Source organism: Lithobates pipiens, unplaced genomic scaffold (genome assembly GCF_037356315.1).
Source record: "Lithobates pipiens isolate NorthernLeopardFrog02 unplaced genomic scaffold, aLitPip1_a1.2 Scaffold_3, whole genome shotgun sequence".
In the NCBI taxonomy this organism is placed as follows: Eukaryota; Metazoa; Chordata; class Amphibia; order Anura; family Ranidae; genus Lithobates; species Lithobates pipiens.
This window is the reverse complement of record NW_027507790.1, coordinates 40,689,986-40,704,250: the sequence shown is the minus strand read 5'-3', so window position 1 is coordinate 40,704,250 and position 14,265 is coordinate 40,689,986. Positions and strand designations below refer to the sequence as shown.

Here is a 14,265-nt window from a genome sequence, read left to right as displayed (position 1 = left end):
GTGACAACTGATAATAAATATTGTCAGGTTGGAGGAGGAGGAAGGGCCCACCCCCCTCCCCTCTCATCTTTACCTCTGCATTTCCAATTTTTCCACCCCCCTTACTTATTCACTATATTAGAGCTCTAAACATCGCCTCTCCCAAAAAGCGAATATTTCACCCAACTCCCCCTCTTCGCGCATACCACCCTTCCCCGCCAACTCTTTCCAAGATCCTATTCCTCTCCTACAAGGAATTCTTCTGTTACCCCCCTACCTTTCAATTCACATAGTAGAATCTCCCCACCATCTTGCTTGAGCAACTCGACCAGTGACTAAGCCTACTAGAACCACCCTTTTCTGTACGGGTTGCTATCCAATGACCGCAACCCGACGAGAATATAACACCAGGCTGCTAACTGCTGAAAACACTATGTAACCAATAAATGACAGTAGATAATATGCTTATGACAGCATCACGTATAGTGGGATCCATTCCTTTTATTACTTTTGGGTCTGGTCACCCATACTGTTCAAATGTTTTTGCTACACCGTTCATGTATATTGTATACTTACTCGTGTTAACTCTGATATCTTGTGTTAATACATTGTACTGGATTTCGTATACCATACAACCTTTTCTCTTCATGTATTCCATCTTTTGTATGCAATAAAAATGCAATTGGAAAAAACAAAACAAAAAAACGGATTTCTCCCCATGTTAAAGGGGTCTAACACAGACAGTCTGAGCCAATTTTCCTTCTTACAAACTGATTACTAAGGCCTACAACCTGCTGTGAAATTGAAAGTTTGAAGGTGCAAAATACTAGTTTGTGGGGACAGTGTTGGAACTGTTACTGTTTTAGCATAGAAGGCTTCTGAAGAGCTTGATAGCTAGAGAGAATGTGTACTCTTCTTAAATATACTTCACCTAGTCTCTGTAGGCAATGTTTATTCTACTGAGTAAACTGGTGGTGCTATCTGCCCTTGACCTACGGTATGAATATATGAAGTATGCACATTCTTATATGCATAGATAAGAGGTGAACGGCACCATTGGTACAGTTAGTATTCTCCAATTTAGTTATGGGACATGCAGAGGTTGATTTACTAAAACTAGAGAGTGCAAAATCTGGTGCAGTTCTGCATTGTAGGCAATCAGCTTCTAACTTTAGCTTGTTCAATTGGGCTTTGACAGAAAAAAAAGTCTGGAAGCTGATTGGCTACTATGCAGAGCTGCACCAGATTTTGTACTCTCCAGTTTTACTATATCAACCCCACAGACTGATAGAGGTGCTTTTGGCCATGTTCAGCATGTGTGCATCTGTTAGCAGGTCTTTACAATTCCCATTAATTCATTGTCCAAGCCCAATGTGCCCTCGAGCGAAAGGGCTCCAAAGGGCAGGACTGCAACCTGGCAGATTTTTATCACTGTCTGTGACCACCTTGGTGAGAGTTTTTTCTTATCTCACAGTCACTAATGGCCCCTACACACGATCCAAAAATCGACGAAAAACACTGCTTTCGAATTGATCGTACGATAATTGGATTGCTAGTACAGAGCTTAACAAGAGCAGTTCATTCGATATTATCTGATTGGACAAAGATAAAATTTTTCTCGTATGATGCCAGATTGTACGATTTTCATTTAATCAGTACAGTTGTTGTCTGAAAATACAATAGAAATACACTACATTTTCGAATCGCGTGTATGGGCCATAAGACTGAAGATCTCATCAGTGACACTAACAGCAATAAAAACTGTTATTAGCGGAGTAGACATGCATTAGAACCCCTATCATGTTTGTACAACTGTCCACATACCCACTGGGGACACTACCCCAACATCTTGTAGTTACTGGTGCAATAAAGTGAAGGGAAATCTTCCATCAGAGACAAACGCAGCCTTAACAACTGACTGGGATTCTAACCGTTCCCTACTTTAAACAGAACTATAAAAAAATAAAAACATAAAAAAACCACAGCAGAAGAACATCCCTATTCCCCGGGAATATTTTTGTACTCACTGTTTGGTTGTCCTCATAAAGCTTCAAGTCATATCCACTGAGTTCCACACAGAATATTATGGCTGTCACACCTTCAAAGCAATGAATCCACTTCTTCCTTTCAGACCTCTGACCCCCAACGTCGACCATTTTGAAAGTTAGCTCTTTAAAGGTGAACTTGTTCTCCACAATGCCTGTAGTCATATCTCGTGAGCGCAGGATGTCTTCTACAGTAGGGATGTACTCAATGGCTGCTATCCTGTCCAGGTCATTGAGGTAATAAGCAGCATTGTCTTCCAGATGGTACTCATTAGAGCGACTGAAACACTCCTGGACACCCGTGTCTGCCCACAGTCTCTTCATGACTCCTAGGAGCTCAGACGTAATTTCACCCTTACTCTCTGCTGGCCCAGTCAAAGCAAAGAGCTGTACTGCATCATACGCTCGGTCTGGGTTGTGAAACTCGATTTTCAGTGTGGCAAGTGCCCTTATGATGCGAGTGAGCGAGTCAATTGCATTATAAATAATGAGGGGTTTATATTCTTTGCATGCCTCCAGGTTAAAGCCTCCACTGTGGATGATCTTCATCTGTTTTACAATGGTGCTTTTACCAGAGTTGCTGGTCCCGAGTAGCAAAAGTTTGATTTCCCGACGTTGGCGCTGGCTTTCCGAGCGCAGGTGCCTGTCAATCCTGCGCGAGCGCCTTGCAGCCTCTTTCTCCTCCGCACTTTGCCGACATCCCATGGTAGGTGTTTGCCAATGGTGGAGATACTCCCTTTCTCTCTCTTTATCTTTCCTCTCTGCCTCAGAAATATTGTGTCCCTCGGGTTTTAAACCAGGTAAAAAAAGTACAATCAGCCTGGACAATAAGTGTCAATGCCTAACAAACGAAAAATAAGGAAAAATACAATCTTAAGCAGATGGTCTCCTCAACAAATGTCATGGCACTCCCCTTCCTTTCAGATAAAAGTGGCACATTCCTTCTTTAATAAAAAGATACTTCCCGTCTCCAATGAGTAACCATTATTGTCATATACCATTTTCTTTCCTGCATAATTATTTCACTTCCTTCTGTCCAAAGGTAAGGAGCTGCCTACTCATCTGTTTCTACCTCACTTGCCTTTTTAATTGTATTTTCTGGTTACCATGGTGATTCTGCTCCGTGCCGCAAGAGATTCTGTGGCCAACCTCTCATTTATTCCACTGGCCTTTTTGATGGGTTTTTTTTTTCTTTTTTCACCCTGTTCCCGACAATGATCTGCACCTGTCAGACACAAAGAAAAGCAAACATGAAATACTTGTATTTGTACATCCTCCACTTTCAAAAAAAATACAAAGTGCTTTCTATTAACCACGATAATGACATAATTACTAAACCATATCGTTATATAGAACTGTTGGTAAATGAACATATTATCAAATGGCAGAAAAACTGAAACTCTAACTCGAGATCAGCTATCCATCATTTTTAAACGGGTTTGCAACCTTCTATCACTGGCATAAATTGCTATTCAGTGTAGGAAAAGGAGGTTGCCCCATTTTTTGTCCTCTTCTGACATTGGAATATGCACCAGTAAACTGAAAAGCAGCAGGCACATTTATGGCTAGAGTTGAAACATCTACAGCGCCTTGAAAAAGTACTCGTACCCCTTGACATTTTCCACATTTTGTCATGTTACAACCAAAAACGTGAATGTATTTTATTGGGATTTTATGTGATACACCAACACAAGGTAGCACATCACTGTGAAGTGGAAGAAAAATGATAAATGGTTTTCAACATTTTTTTACAAATAAATATCTTAAAAGTGTGCCGTGCATTTCTATTCAGCCCCTTTTACTCTTATACCCCTAACTAAAATCTAGTGGAACCAATGGCCTTCAGAAGTCACCAAAACTACTACTTGTGTGTAATTTAATCTCAGTATAAATACAGCTGTTCTGTGAGAGAACCTTAGTGAACAAACCGCATCATGAAGGCCAAGGAACGCAACAGACGTGTCAGGAATGAAATTGTCGAAACGTTCAAAGCAGGGTTAGGTTAAAAAAAAAAATATCCCAAGCTTCGAACATCCCACGGAGCACTGTTCAATCCATCACCTGAAAATAGAAAGAGTATGGCACAACTGCATACCTAGCAAGACATGGTCATCCACCTAAATTGACAGCCTGGGTGAGAAGAGTATTAATCAGAGAAGCAGCCAGGAGGCCCATGGTAACTCTGGAGGAGCTGCGGAGATCCACAGCTCAGGTGGGAGAATCTGTCCACAAGACAACTATTATGCCACGTACACATGGTCGGAATTTCGGCCAGCAAAAGGCTGATGAGAGCTTTTCTTCGGAAAATGTGATCGTGTGTATGCTCCATCGGAATTTTGCTGGCCGAATTTCGGCCAACAAAAGATTGAGTGCTCAATTTTTCCGACGGAAAAAGTTTCTTTCGGAAATTGCGATCGTGTGTATGCATACTCAGATTCAACTACGAGATGGAAGCTATTGGCTACTGGGTATTGAACTTCCTTTTTCTAGTCCCGTCGTATGTGTTGTACGTCACCGCGTTCTTAATGGTCGGAATTTGGTGTGACCGTGTGTATGCAAACAGCTTGAGCAAAATCCCTCGGGAAAACCATCAGAGCTTTTTCCGACCAAAATTCCAATCGTGTGTACGCGGCATTAGTTGTGCACTCCACAAACCTGGCTTTTGTGGAAGAGTGGCAAGAAGAAAGCCATTGTTCAAATATTTCACTCTCTAGATGTGCAAAGCTGGTAGAGACATACCCAAATAGATTTGCAGCTGTAATTGCAGTGAAAGGTGGTTCTTTTAACTTGGGGGGCTGAATACAAATGCACGCCACACTTTTCACATATTTATTTGTAAAAATATTTTAAAACCATTTATTTTCCTTCCACTTTATCTATATGTGCCACTTTGTGTTGGTCTATCACATAAAATCCCAATAAAATACATTTATGTTTTTGGTTGTAACATGACAAAATGTGCAAAATTTCAAAGGGGTATGAATACTTTTTCAAGGCATTGTATTCCAAAAACACCCTACCTCCATAAGGCCCCAGATCTGGTGTTTCTTAGCAGGGGATTGGTTTTGTGATCCCCTGCTGAGCTGAGCGGAGCGACTGAATGACAGATCGTTGCCTGCTCCACTTCTGCAGAGCAGACACAGCACGCTGTGTACTATGGGCATTATAATGGCACAAGTACAAAAACTGAGGCATGGCAGGGATGGCCTTCAACATTTTTGCCTGTTTGACAATGTCCAAACCTCCTGTAGCAGCAGTATAACCTTACTGTTTCAGGATCATCAGGTATCCTTTTCATTAAAGCTGTAGATTTTAATTTGTAAAAACGTATATGAGATTTTAGTAACTGGGTTATATTTTAAATGCTACAAAGTGATTTTGATGAGTTCAGAAAAAGGCCTGAAATAATGCGAAATACAGAAAATATAGGATGAAAATGAAATATATCGCTAACGAAAATGCCTCTTGATTTGTAGGATTTATAGATGCAGTAAAAATAATAATAATATTTAATGCTGGAAACAACTAAATGTGTATTGTGCAAATGGACTAGGTATAGTCTGAACGCACATACAGGTTGCGTTGCTTACATTTCTTCCTGGTCATGTGTTATCCTTTCCTTTACCCCCATATCATGTTATGGTTAAAGGAACAATGGATATTTATCTTTTTCAATATATATTGATCTTCAACAGAAGAGTATTACGTAAGCTGAAAGCACCATTGATTACTTAGGGAGACAGACGAAATGTCACACCACCAGGGTCATATCATGTCATGGAATCAATAACCAAGCACTGAAAAAAGCAGTTGCAGAAGTTTGTATGTATCTGCCACAAGAAACATATTCACTGTATAGAAATAAGTGTTTTTTACAGCTTGCTCTTAACAAACGCTTATTTTTATCAACTTAGTTTGCAAAAGACCGTTGCAAAGTGAAAGCATCCAGTAACACATCTGTCTAAACAACACTATACAAGGCAAAGGAGAAGTCAACTTAAGCCTCGTGCGCACAAACGGATTTTCCGCAGACAAAACCGCTGACTTTTGTCCGAAGGGCGTTGGCCCCAAACTTGTCTTGCATATAAACGGCACACAATTGTCGCCCAACAAACACCACTGTAGTCACGTACTACGCAGTATTTCAGCTCTTTAGCACCACCCTTTGGGCTCCTTCTGCTAATTTCGTGTTAGTAGAAGTTTGGTCAGTGCTGATTCGCGCTTTTCATTTTGCGCTTTTCAATTAAGGCTTTTCAGTTCGTTTCTGAATGGCCGTGATGTGGAATAGGAGGAGATAAGGTGTTATTTATTATTGGCCTTGGAGTTATTGCTTTGATCCAAGTCCAGTCCAGGAACAGGAAGAGGATTTCTTGGACTAAAAATTGGTTGCTTTATTAATTGTGACCAATTATGTCATATGCCTTTGCTGCAGGAGCTCCAGGAGAATAATCCAGATGTTTTTTGGAATTATCTCCGGATGACGGACCTCTGCTTTCACCAACTCTTGGCATTGTTGACCCCCTATATTACGAAGCAGGACATATGCATGAGGCCTTTATTTATTTTTTTTGGTTGAATAATAATTTGATTTGGTATATTTTCTATATTTTTTGATGCATAGAATGCACTTTTTGATTCTATTGGCAGATAGCATGTGTAATTTTATTTGTGGAGAATAATACTTGGCTATGTGTTTTACTTCAAATGACAGTTTGGGAGTAGGCAGTTACATTTTAAAAAATACAATGTAAAATTAACAAAGGATACCAACATAGTTGTATCTTTGATCTTAAAAACTATGGGATAATTGTGGTAACTTGCACCAAAAAAAACAAAAAAGAAATTATAAATATTAATAATATTATTCTTGATATCACTAGAAAAAAAAAAAGCCTTTGAAAATTTGTTTGGAATAACTCCATCAATATCACCAGCAAAGCAGCTTCATTATTATCCCATTAACCACTTGCCGATCAGCGCACGACGATGTACGTCGACAGAATGGCACGGGCAGGCAAATGGGCGTACATGTACGTCCCTTTAAATTTGCCGCCCTGCCATCGGGAGCGCGCCGCCGATGGCGTGCTCCCGCGCTGGTCGGGACCTCCGTGAGTCCAGTCGTGGGACTCGCGGACTCGATCGCCGCGGGCATCCCCGCGATCGTCTAACGGAGCGGCCGAATGAAGAAATGCCATTGTAAACAACATTTCTCCATTCTGCCTAGCAACTAGTGACGCTGATCTCTGCTCCATGTGATTGGAGCAGAGATCAGTGTTCACTAAATGAAATCCCAACCCCCCCACAGTTAGTAACACACCCCTAGGAACACTTAACCCCTACACTGCCACCCACTGGTTAACCCCTTCACTGCCAATGTCATTTACACAGGAATCACTGCATTTATATAGCAGTGATTATTGTATAAATGACAATGGTCCCAAAAATGTGTCAAAAATGTCCGATGGGTCCACCACAATGTCGCAGTCACAATAAAAATCGCTGATCGCCGCCATTACTAGTAAAAAAGAAATAATAAAAAATTATTAATAAAAATGCTATAAAACTATCCCTATTTTGTAAACGCTATAACTTTTGCGCAAACCAATTAATAATCGCTTATTGCGATTTTTTTTACCAAAAATATGTAGAATACGTATCGGCCTAAACTGAGGGAAAAAAACTGGAGTTAGTACTTACCGGTAACTCCTTTTCCGGTGGTCTTCCAGGACAGCCCTTGAGAGATGGAGCTCCTCCCATCGACACAGGAAACACATTGCCACAGTTCAAAAGGCGGTCCCTCAGGTCCCTGGTCAGTCATTCACCAAGAACCGAAGGATGGAACTGAAAAACATATAAACCATAACAGGTAATAACATTAGTACATCACTACAATCAAATAAAGGGTGGGATCGTGCTGTCCTGGAAGACCACCGGAAAAGGAGTTACCGGTAAGTACTAACTCCAGTTTTCCCAAGTGTTCTTCCAGGACAGCCCTTGAGAGGATCACCAAGTACTTACCAGATTAGGGGGGGACCACGGCCTGGAGGACTTTCCTCCCAAAGGCCTGATCCTGACTAGACATTAAGTCCAGTCGGTAATGCCTTGTAAAGGTGGAAAAGCTTGACCATGTGGCTGCTTTACATACCTGCTCCGGGGTGGCACCAGCTCTTTCTGCCCAGGATGCAGACAACGCTCTTGTGGAGTGAGCTTTAACACCCTCAGGAGGATCTCTATTCAAGGCCTTATACCCCTCTGCTATAGCTAGCCTAATCCATCTAGCTATGGTTACTTTTGAAGCTTTCTGTCCCCTACGCTGTCCGGAAAAAAGGACAAAAAGGGAGTCTGAGATTCTGAATGGATTTGTTATTTTAAGATATTCTAGAATACACCTCCTCACATCCAATAAATGAAAACGTTCCTCTTTCTCATTTGCTGCATTTTGACAAAATGAAGGGAGGACAATATCTTGGGACCTATGGAAGCTAGATGCTACCTTTGGTAAGAACCCAGGGTCTGTCTTTAGTATGACTCTGTCTTCTAGGATCTGTAGGAATGGTTCCCTGATGGAAAGTGCTTGGATTTCACTGACCCTACGGGCTGAAGTGATTGCCACCAGGAGAACTGTCTTAAAGGTAATAAGCCTTAGGGAGGCCTCTGAGATAGGCTCAAAGGGTGACCCCAAGAAAGCTTTTAGCACAACTGCTAAATCCCAGGATGGGACTTTTGTGATTCTGACTGGCTTACGTCTAGCGACTGCCTTACAGAATCTAGCGACAAAAGGATTTTCCTGTAAGCGTTCATCTAGGTATACACTTAAGGCAGCTATCTGTACCTTAATAGTACTTAGAGTTAAACCCTTGTTTACACCTTCCTGTAAAAACTGTAGAATATTAGCCGTATTTATGTCACGGCTATTCAGCCAGCTATTAAATTTTTTCCAGACTTTTTTGTAAATAGCTCTCGTGACTGGTTTGCGACTCTGTAGTAAGGTCGCAATTACCTCGTCTGACAGGCCCTTACTCCTTAAGATTTCCTCCTCAGTAACCACGCTGAAAGCTTCAGTGTGGCGACCTGCGGATGGTAAAGAGGTCCCTGCGACAGGAGGTCCTGTCTGTAGGGAAGTCTTAGAGGCGGACAATCTGTCAATTGTAGCAACGTTGTGAACCACGGTCTCCTGGGCCAAAAAGGTGCTACTAGAATCAAACAGGTTTTCTCCTTGAGGAATCTTGCTAGGACCCTCGGAATGAGATGAAGAGGGGGAAATGCATACGCCAGACTGAAAGTCCATGGAGTTTGCAAGGCATCTACCGCCAGGGGTTGATCTCCTGGGTTTAGCGAGAAAAAATTTGGAACCTTTGCATTTTTCTTGCTCGCAAAAAGGTCTACCTCTGGTTCTCCCCAGTGAGCTGTTATGAGATTGAATGCCTCTGGGTGTAAGGACCATTCTTGGTTCGAAATCCTCTGTCGACTCAAGAAGTCCGCTTTGTTGTTCAGCTCCCCTTTCAGGTGAACTGCAGAAATGGATTCCAGATTGGCTTCTGCCCACTGGAGAATGCGTCTGGCTACCAACATCAAACGAGGACTTCTGGTTCCTCCTTGTTTGTTTATGTATGCTACAGCCGTCGTATTGTCTGAACGGACTTGTAGATGGTGACCCTGTATTGCGGGGTGGAAAGCTAGAACAGCTCTCAGGATTGCTGTTAGTTCTTTCCAATTGGAAGAGAAACATTTCTCCTCCGGGGTCCACTTGTCCTGGACCCAGCTTGAGCCTAGGTGGGCTCCCCAGCCCCAACTGCTCGCATCCGTTGTTAGTGTTGAAGTGATAGGAAGGACCCAATGAACCCCTTTGTTTAGGTTCTCCCTGTCCTTCCACCACCAGAGGGAGCGTTTTACCCTTAAGGGGATCGATACCTCCTCCTCCAGATCTCTGCCTTTTAATTGTTCTAACAGAAAACCCTGAAGTTCTCTTTGATGGAACCTGGCCCATTGTACGGCTGGAATGGCTGCCGTCATAAGACCTAAGACCGACATTAATTCCCTCACCGTACACTTGGGGCTGCATTGAAGAAAAGATATTCTCTGCCACAGATTCAAAATCTTTTCTTCCGGCAGTATAATTTTCTGATCTACAGACTTGATCCAGTACCCCAGATACAGGATCTCCTGTGTTGGGGTTGTCTTGGATTTCTCCTGACTGACAATCCACCCTAATCGACTCAGACTGAGTTGAGTCAATTCCAGGTCCTGAGAAAGACGACTCTCTGAGTGGGCTGTTAGGAGCAGATCGTCTAGGTAGGGGATAATTGAGACTGATTGAAGCCTCAGAGGAACTAAAGCCTCTCCGAGAACCTTGGTAAAGATTCTCGGAGAGGATGATAGACCGAAGAGAAGTGCTCTGCACTGAAAGTGGTAAACCTTTGTGTCTATCTGCACTGCCATCCGAAGGAATTTCTGGCATTCCTCCCTTATTGGAATGTGCAGATAAGCATCCCTTAGGTCCAGGGTTGCCATAAATGTCTCTTTCTGCAGGAGATTCTTTATGGAATAAATGGACTCCATCCGAAATCTCTTGTAACGGATGGAGCGATTCAGTGGACGGAGGTTCATAATTAGTCTGAATCTCCCTGACGGTTTTCTTACCACAAAAATGTGCGAGTAAAAACCGTCCCCTTGTTCCTGAATAGGGACTGGTGTCAATACTTCTTGATCTACCATTTCCCCTATTAGTAAAGGTAAGGCCCTGGCCTTTTCTGAGTGACTTGGAAGCTTTGTCACCAGAAACTTGGAAGGAGGGTTGCTGTGAAATTCCAGCGTATGACCCCTTTTTATTATGTTTAAGACAAACTCGTTCGAGGTTGTCTCTTCCCATTGTGGAAGAAATTTGCTTAATCTTCCTCCCACAGGAACCCTGACGTCACTGGGGTTTGGGATCCTGATTGGGGCGGCTAAACAGTATGCCCCCTTTTCCTTTCCCTTTATGTCCCGACCAATGTTTTTTGGGGGTTGAACTCTTCTCTGGTTTAGAGGGTTCCTTAAAGGGACGAAAAATTTTTCTTTGAAAATTTTTCTTTTTTGCGGGAAAGGTTTTCTTTTTGTCCGCCGTCCTTTCTAAGGCGGAGTCTAATTCAGGCCCGAAGACTAAGTCTCCTGTAAAAGGGACGCTGCACAGGCGGGTTTTAGACGCCGTGTCTCCCCCCCAGGTTTTCATCCATACTGACCTCCTTGCTGCCACTGAAAGTGCTGCAGATTTAGCCGTAAATTTAACGGAGTCCGTGGAGGCGTCAGAGATGAAACTGGTGGCCTTAAAAAGCATAGGGAAGGATTTCAAAAGCTCCCCCCTAGGAGTGCCTGCTTTTAAGTGTTCTTGTAGTTGCGATAACCAGAACTCCAGGTTTCTAGCTACACAGGAAGTGGCTAGAGCTGGTTTTAAGCCTGCCATAGAGGCATCCCAGGCCCTCTTTAAGACAATGTCTGTTCTCCTGTCCATGGGATCTTTCAGGTGGCCCATATCCTCAAAGGCCAGATCAGCCTGCTTTGAGATTTTGGACAGAGGGGCGTCTAGTTTAGGATTTTTATTCCAGACCGCCTCTGGGCTCTCATCAACCTTCTCTTAAGGGATTTAGGAAAGAAAACCTTTTTGTCTGGTTCAGACCACTCCTTAAGGACAAGGTCAGAAAGCACCTTATGTATAGGGAAAACCCTTGCTTTCTTTTTCCCCAGAGCCTCATACATTTGATCATGTCTGGATAACTGAGTTTCTTCCTCCTCAATTTCCAGCGTATCATAGATAGCCCCCATTAGCTCATCTACTTCCTCGAGAGATAATCTATATTTTGAGGCTTTAGATGCTGCTTGATCCTCTTCCTGACCCGAGTCAGTGTCAGAGGATTCGGGGCTAATCAACGTGGGGCTAGGCTCCCTGACCATACGGGGCTCCCCTGAGCTGGGTGTTGTAAGGCATGGTGAGGATGAGATTATAGTTGTTTTACTCGTGGAGGCAGCTGCAGCTGATCCCACGTCAGTGATTAACTCCCGGAGGGACTTAAAGGTCGACGCCATTTCCTCTTTAAAGGAGCCCAAAAACTTTGCTAAAGGGGAATCTGCCTCAGATTTAAGCAAGCTTGCAATGCATTGCTTGCATAGGGCTTTGTTAGAGCCAGAGGACAACCTATTCCCACAATTAGGGCACTTTTTGCGGCCTGTCTTGTCTTCCCTTGGCATCTCTTTAGCCTGAAAATAAGAAGACAAAGGATTTCTTAGCGTCAGCACCATGTCCCTCTAAGAATCACCACTAACAAACAACCTCACTGTGAGTAAACCGCCACCGTGGGGCACTACAGGGCCCAGCTTACAAACACCACCACTCCACCAGAGTAATAGCATGCCCAGCAGCCTACCTGGGTTTGGCTGGTGCCTGTCTCCGCCGGAGTATCCTGGGGAATAGCCTCCACGGTCCGCCTCTGACGCTCCGAATCCCGCCGCTAATCCGGTATAGCTGGACGCTGGTCGGGCTTCACAGGCACAGCGCTGGCTCTCCCTCTCCTCCTTGTACCCTTAGAGACCCGGAACCGGAAGTCTCGGCACGCAGTGATGACGCGGTTCCGCCGGAAGTGACGCTCGGCGTCTCCGACCCCACCGCAACAAGGAGCAAAGATGGAAGGTTCCACTCACCGCTCCTGGGGGAAACCGCGCCATTCTGCCCCTGGCCACCTCGGCACTGGAAGGAGGAGGGTAACGGGTCTGCTCCGAATCAGCTGGACGGTACCCGAGCCACAAAGAAAGGTATGGACCCAATACTGCAGCCAAAAAACAGGACCCGGTCCCTTATGGCTAACAGGTTCTCAGGCAGCCCCTGAGAGGGGCCTTCAGGTTCCTGGCAACATGTTCCTCCGACGGAGGAAACACAAATGACTGACCAGGGACCTGAGGGACCGCCTTTTGAACTGTGGCAATGTGTTTCCTGTGTCGATGGGAGAAGCTCCATCTCTCAAGGGCTGTCCTGGAAGAACACTTGGGAAAATGTTTTTTTTATATATTTTTGGGGGGTATTTATTATAACAAAAAGTAAAAAATAATGCGTTTTTTTCAAAATTGTCGCTCTATTTTTGTTTATAGCGCAAAAAATAAAAACCGCAGGGGTGATCAAATACCACCAAAAGAAAGCTCTATTTGTGGGAAAAAAAAGGACGTCAATTTTGTTTGGGAGTCACGTCGCACGACCGCGCAATTGTCAGTTAAAGCGACGCAGTGCCGAATCGCAAAAAGTGGTCTGGTCTTTGACCAGCAAATTGGTCCGGTCTGAAAGTGGTTAAAGTAGATGAGAATGTGCACTGCATTTCGAGATTTCATAATTTGGCACATCACAAATGTTAATTCTTCATTACAAACGGCTGGTCCTTGTTTCCGAGCATGCGGGTTAGTACTTTGGGCTTTTGTCCGACGGACTTGTGTATACACGCTTGGAAAATCCGACAACAGACACGTGTCCGCAGAAAATTTTAAAGCCTGCCATCCAACATTTGTCCACAGAAAATCCGACAACAATTGTCCGATGGAGCGTACAAATGGTCGCCTGTCTTCAAACAATTCCTGTCGGAAAATCCGATCGTGTGTACGAGGCTTAAGTCCTATGTGTTCCAGACATTCAGTGCTGAGCTCTTAGCGATGAAAAGCATCATAACACTGTATATGAATCAATGTGTGCTTATTGAGACAGCTCCAACATTAGAGAAACAATGCGCTGATAGCATTTGGGATGTGGCACCATATTGTACATGGACTGATTTAACATGATGTATGAATATTAAACGCCTGGAGTGAGAGAGCAGTCATCTTGCATTGTCTTGGACAGCTGGTGCTGCATCACAATAACCAGTCAGATTCAAAATACACTGGAAAATTGAATTTCGACATTTCAAATCAGAATCCATTGCTATAGACCAAAATTAAAAAAAAAAAAAAAAATTCCTCATACATTCAAACAAACCCCATGATGATTGTCTTCCTAATTGCTTCTGTATATTGACTTTTACTTATCATTTAGAAAATGAATCTCTTTGAATTGGTTTTGTATCAAATGGCTTTTGCACAGAGGTGCCAAGTTTGAAAATAAAGGTCCAGGCTAGAACTTGCTGTGCTTGAAAAAGGCTCCCACCCACCTTGGCCTCATGCACACTGCTACTCCTAAAATTATGTTTTTGGGGCTTTTGCTCTTTTTTTTTTTTTTTGCCTAAGCCCCTGA

General features: G+C 43.4%; 2 protein-coding genes across 3 annotated transcripts in view; one reads left to right on the top strand and one right to left on the bottom strand.

Annotated features, from left to right (window-relative positions):
* RSPH14 (radial spoke head 14 homolog) overlaps positions 1–14,265 on the top strand; it is a 362,664-nt gene that overhangs the window by 198,462 nt on the left and 149,937 nt on the right. The window lies entirely within an intron of this gene.
* Positions 1–14,265, bottom strand: part of GNAZ (G protein subunit alpha z) — a 212,095-nt gene that overhangs the window by 138,975 nt on the left and 58,855 nt on the right. Inside the window, exon 2 of the mRNA XM_077461527.1 lies at positions 2,007–3,249. Coding sequence (XP_077317653.1) covers positions 2,007–2,729 — 723 coding nt within the window. The 5' untranslated portion in view covers positions 2,730–3,249. The remainder of the gene's footprint in view (positions 1–2,006; positions 3,250–14,265) is intronic.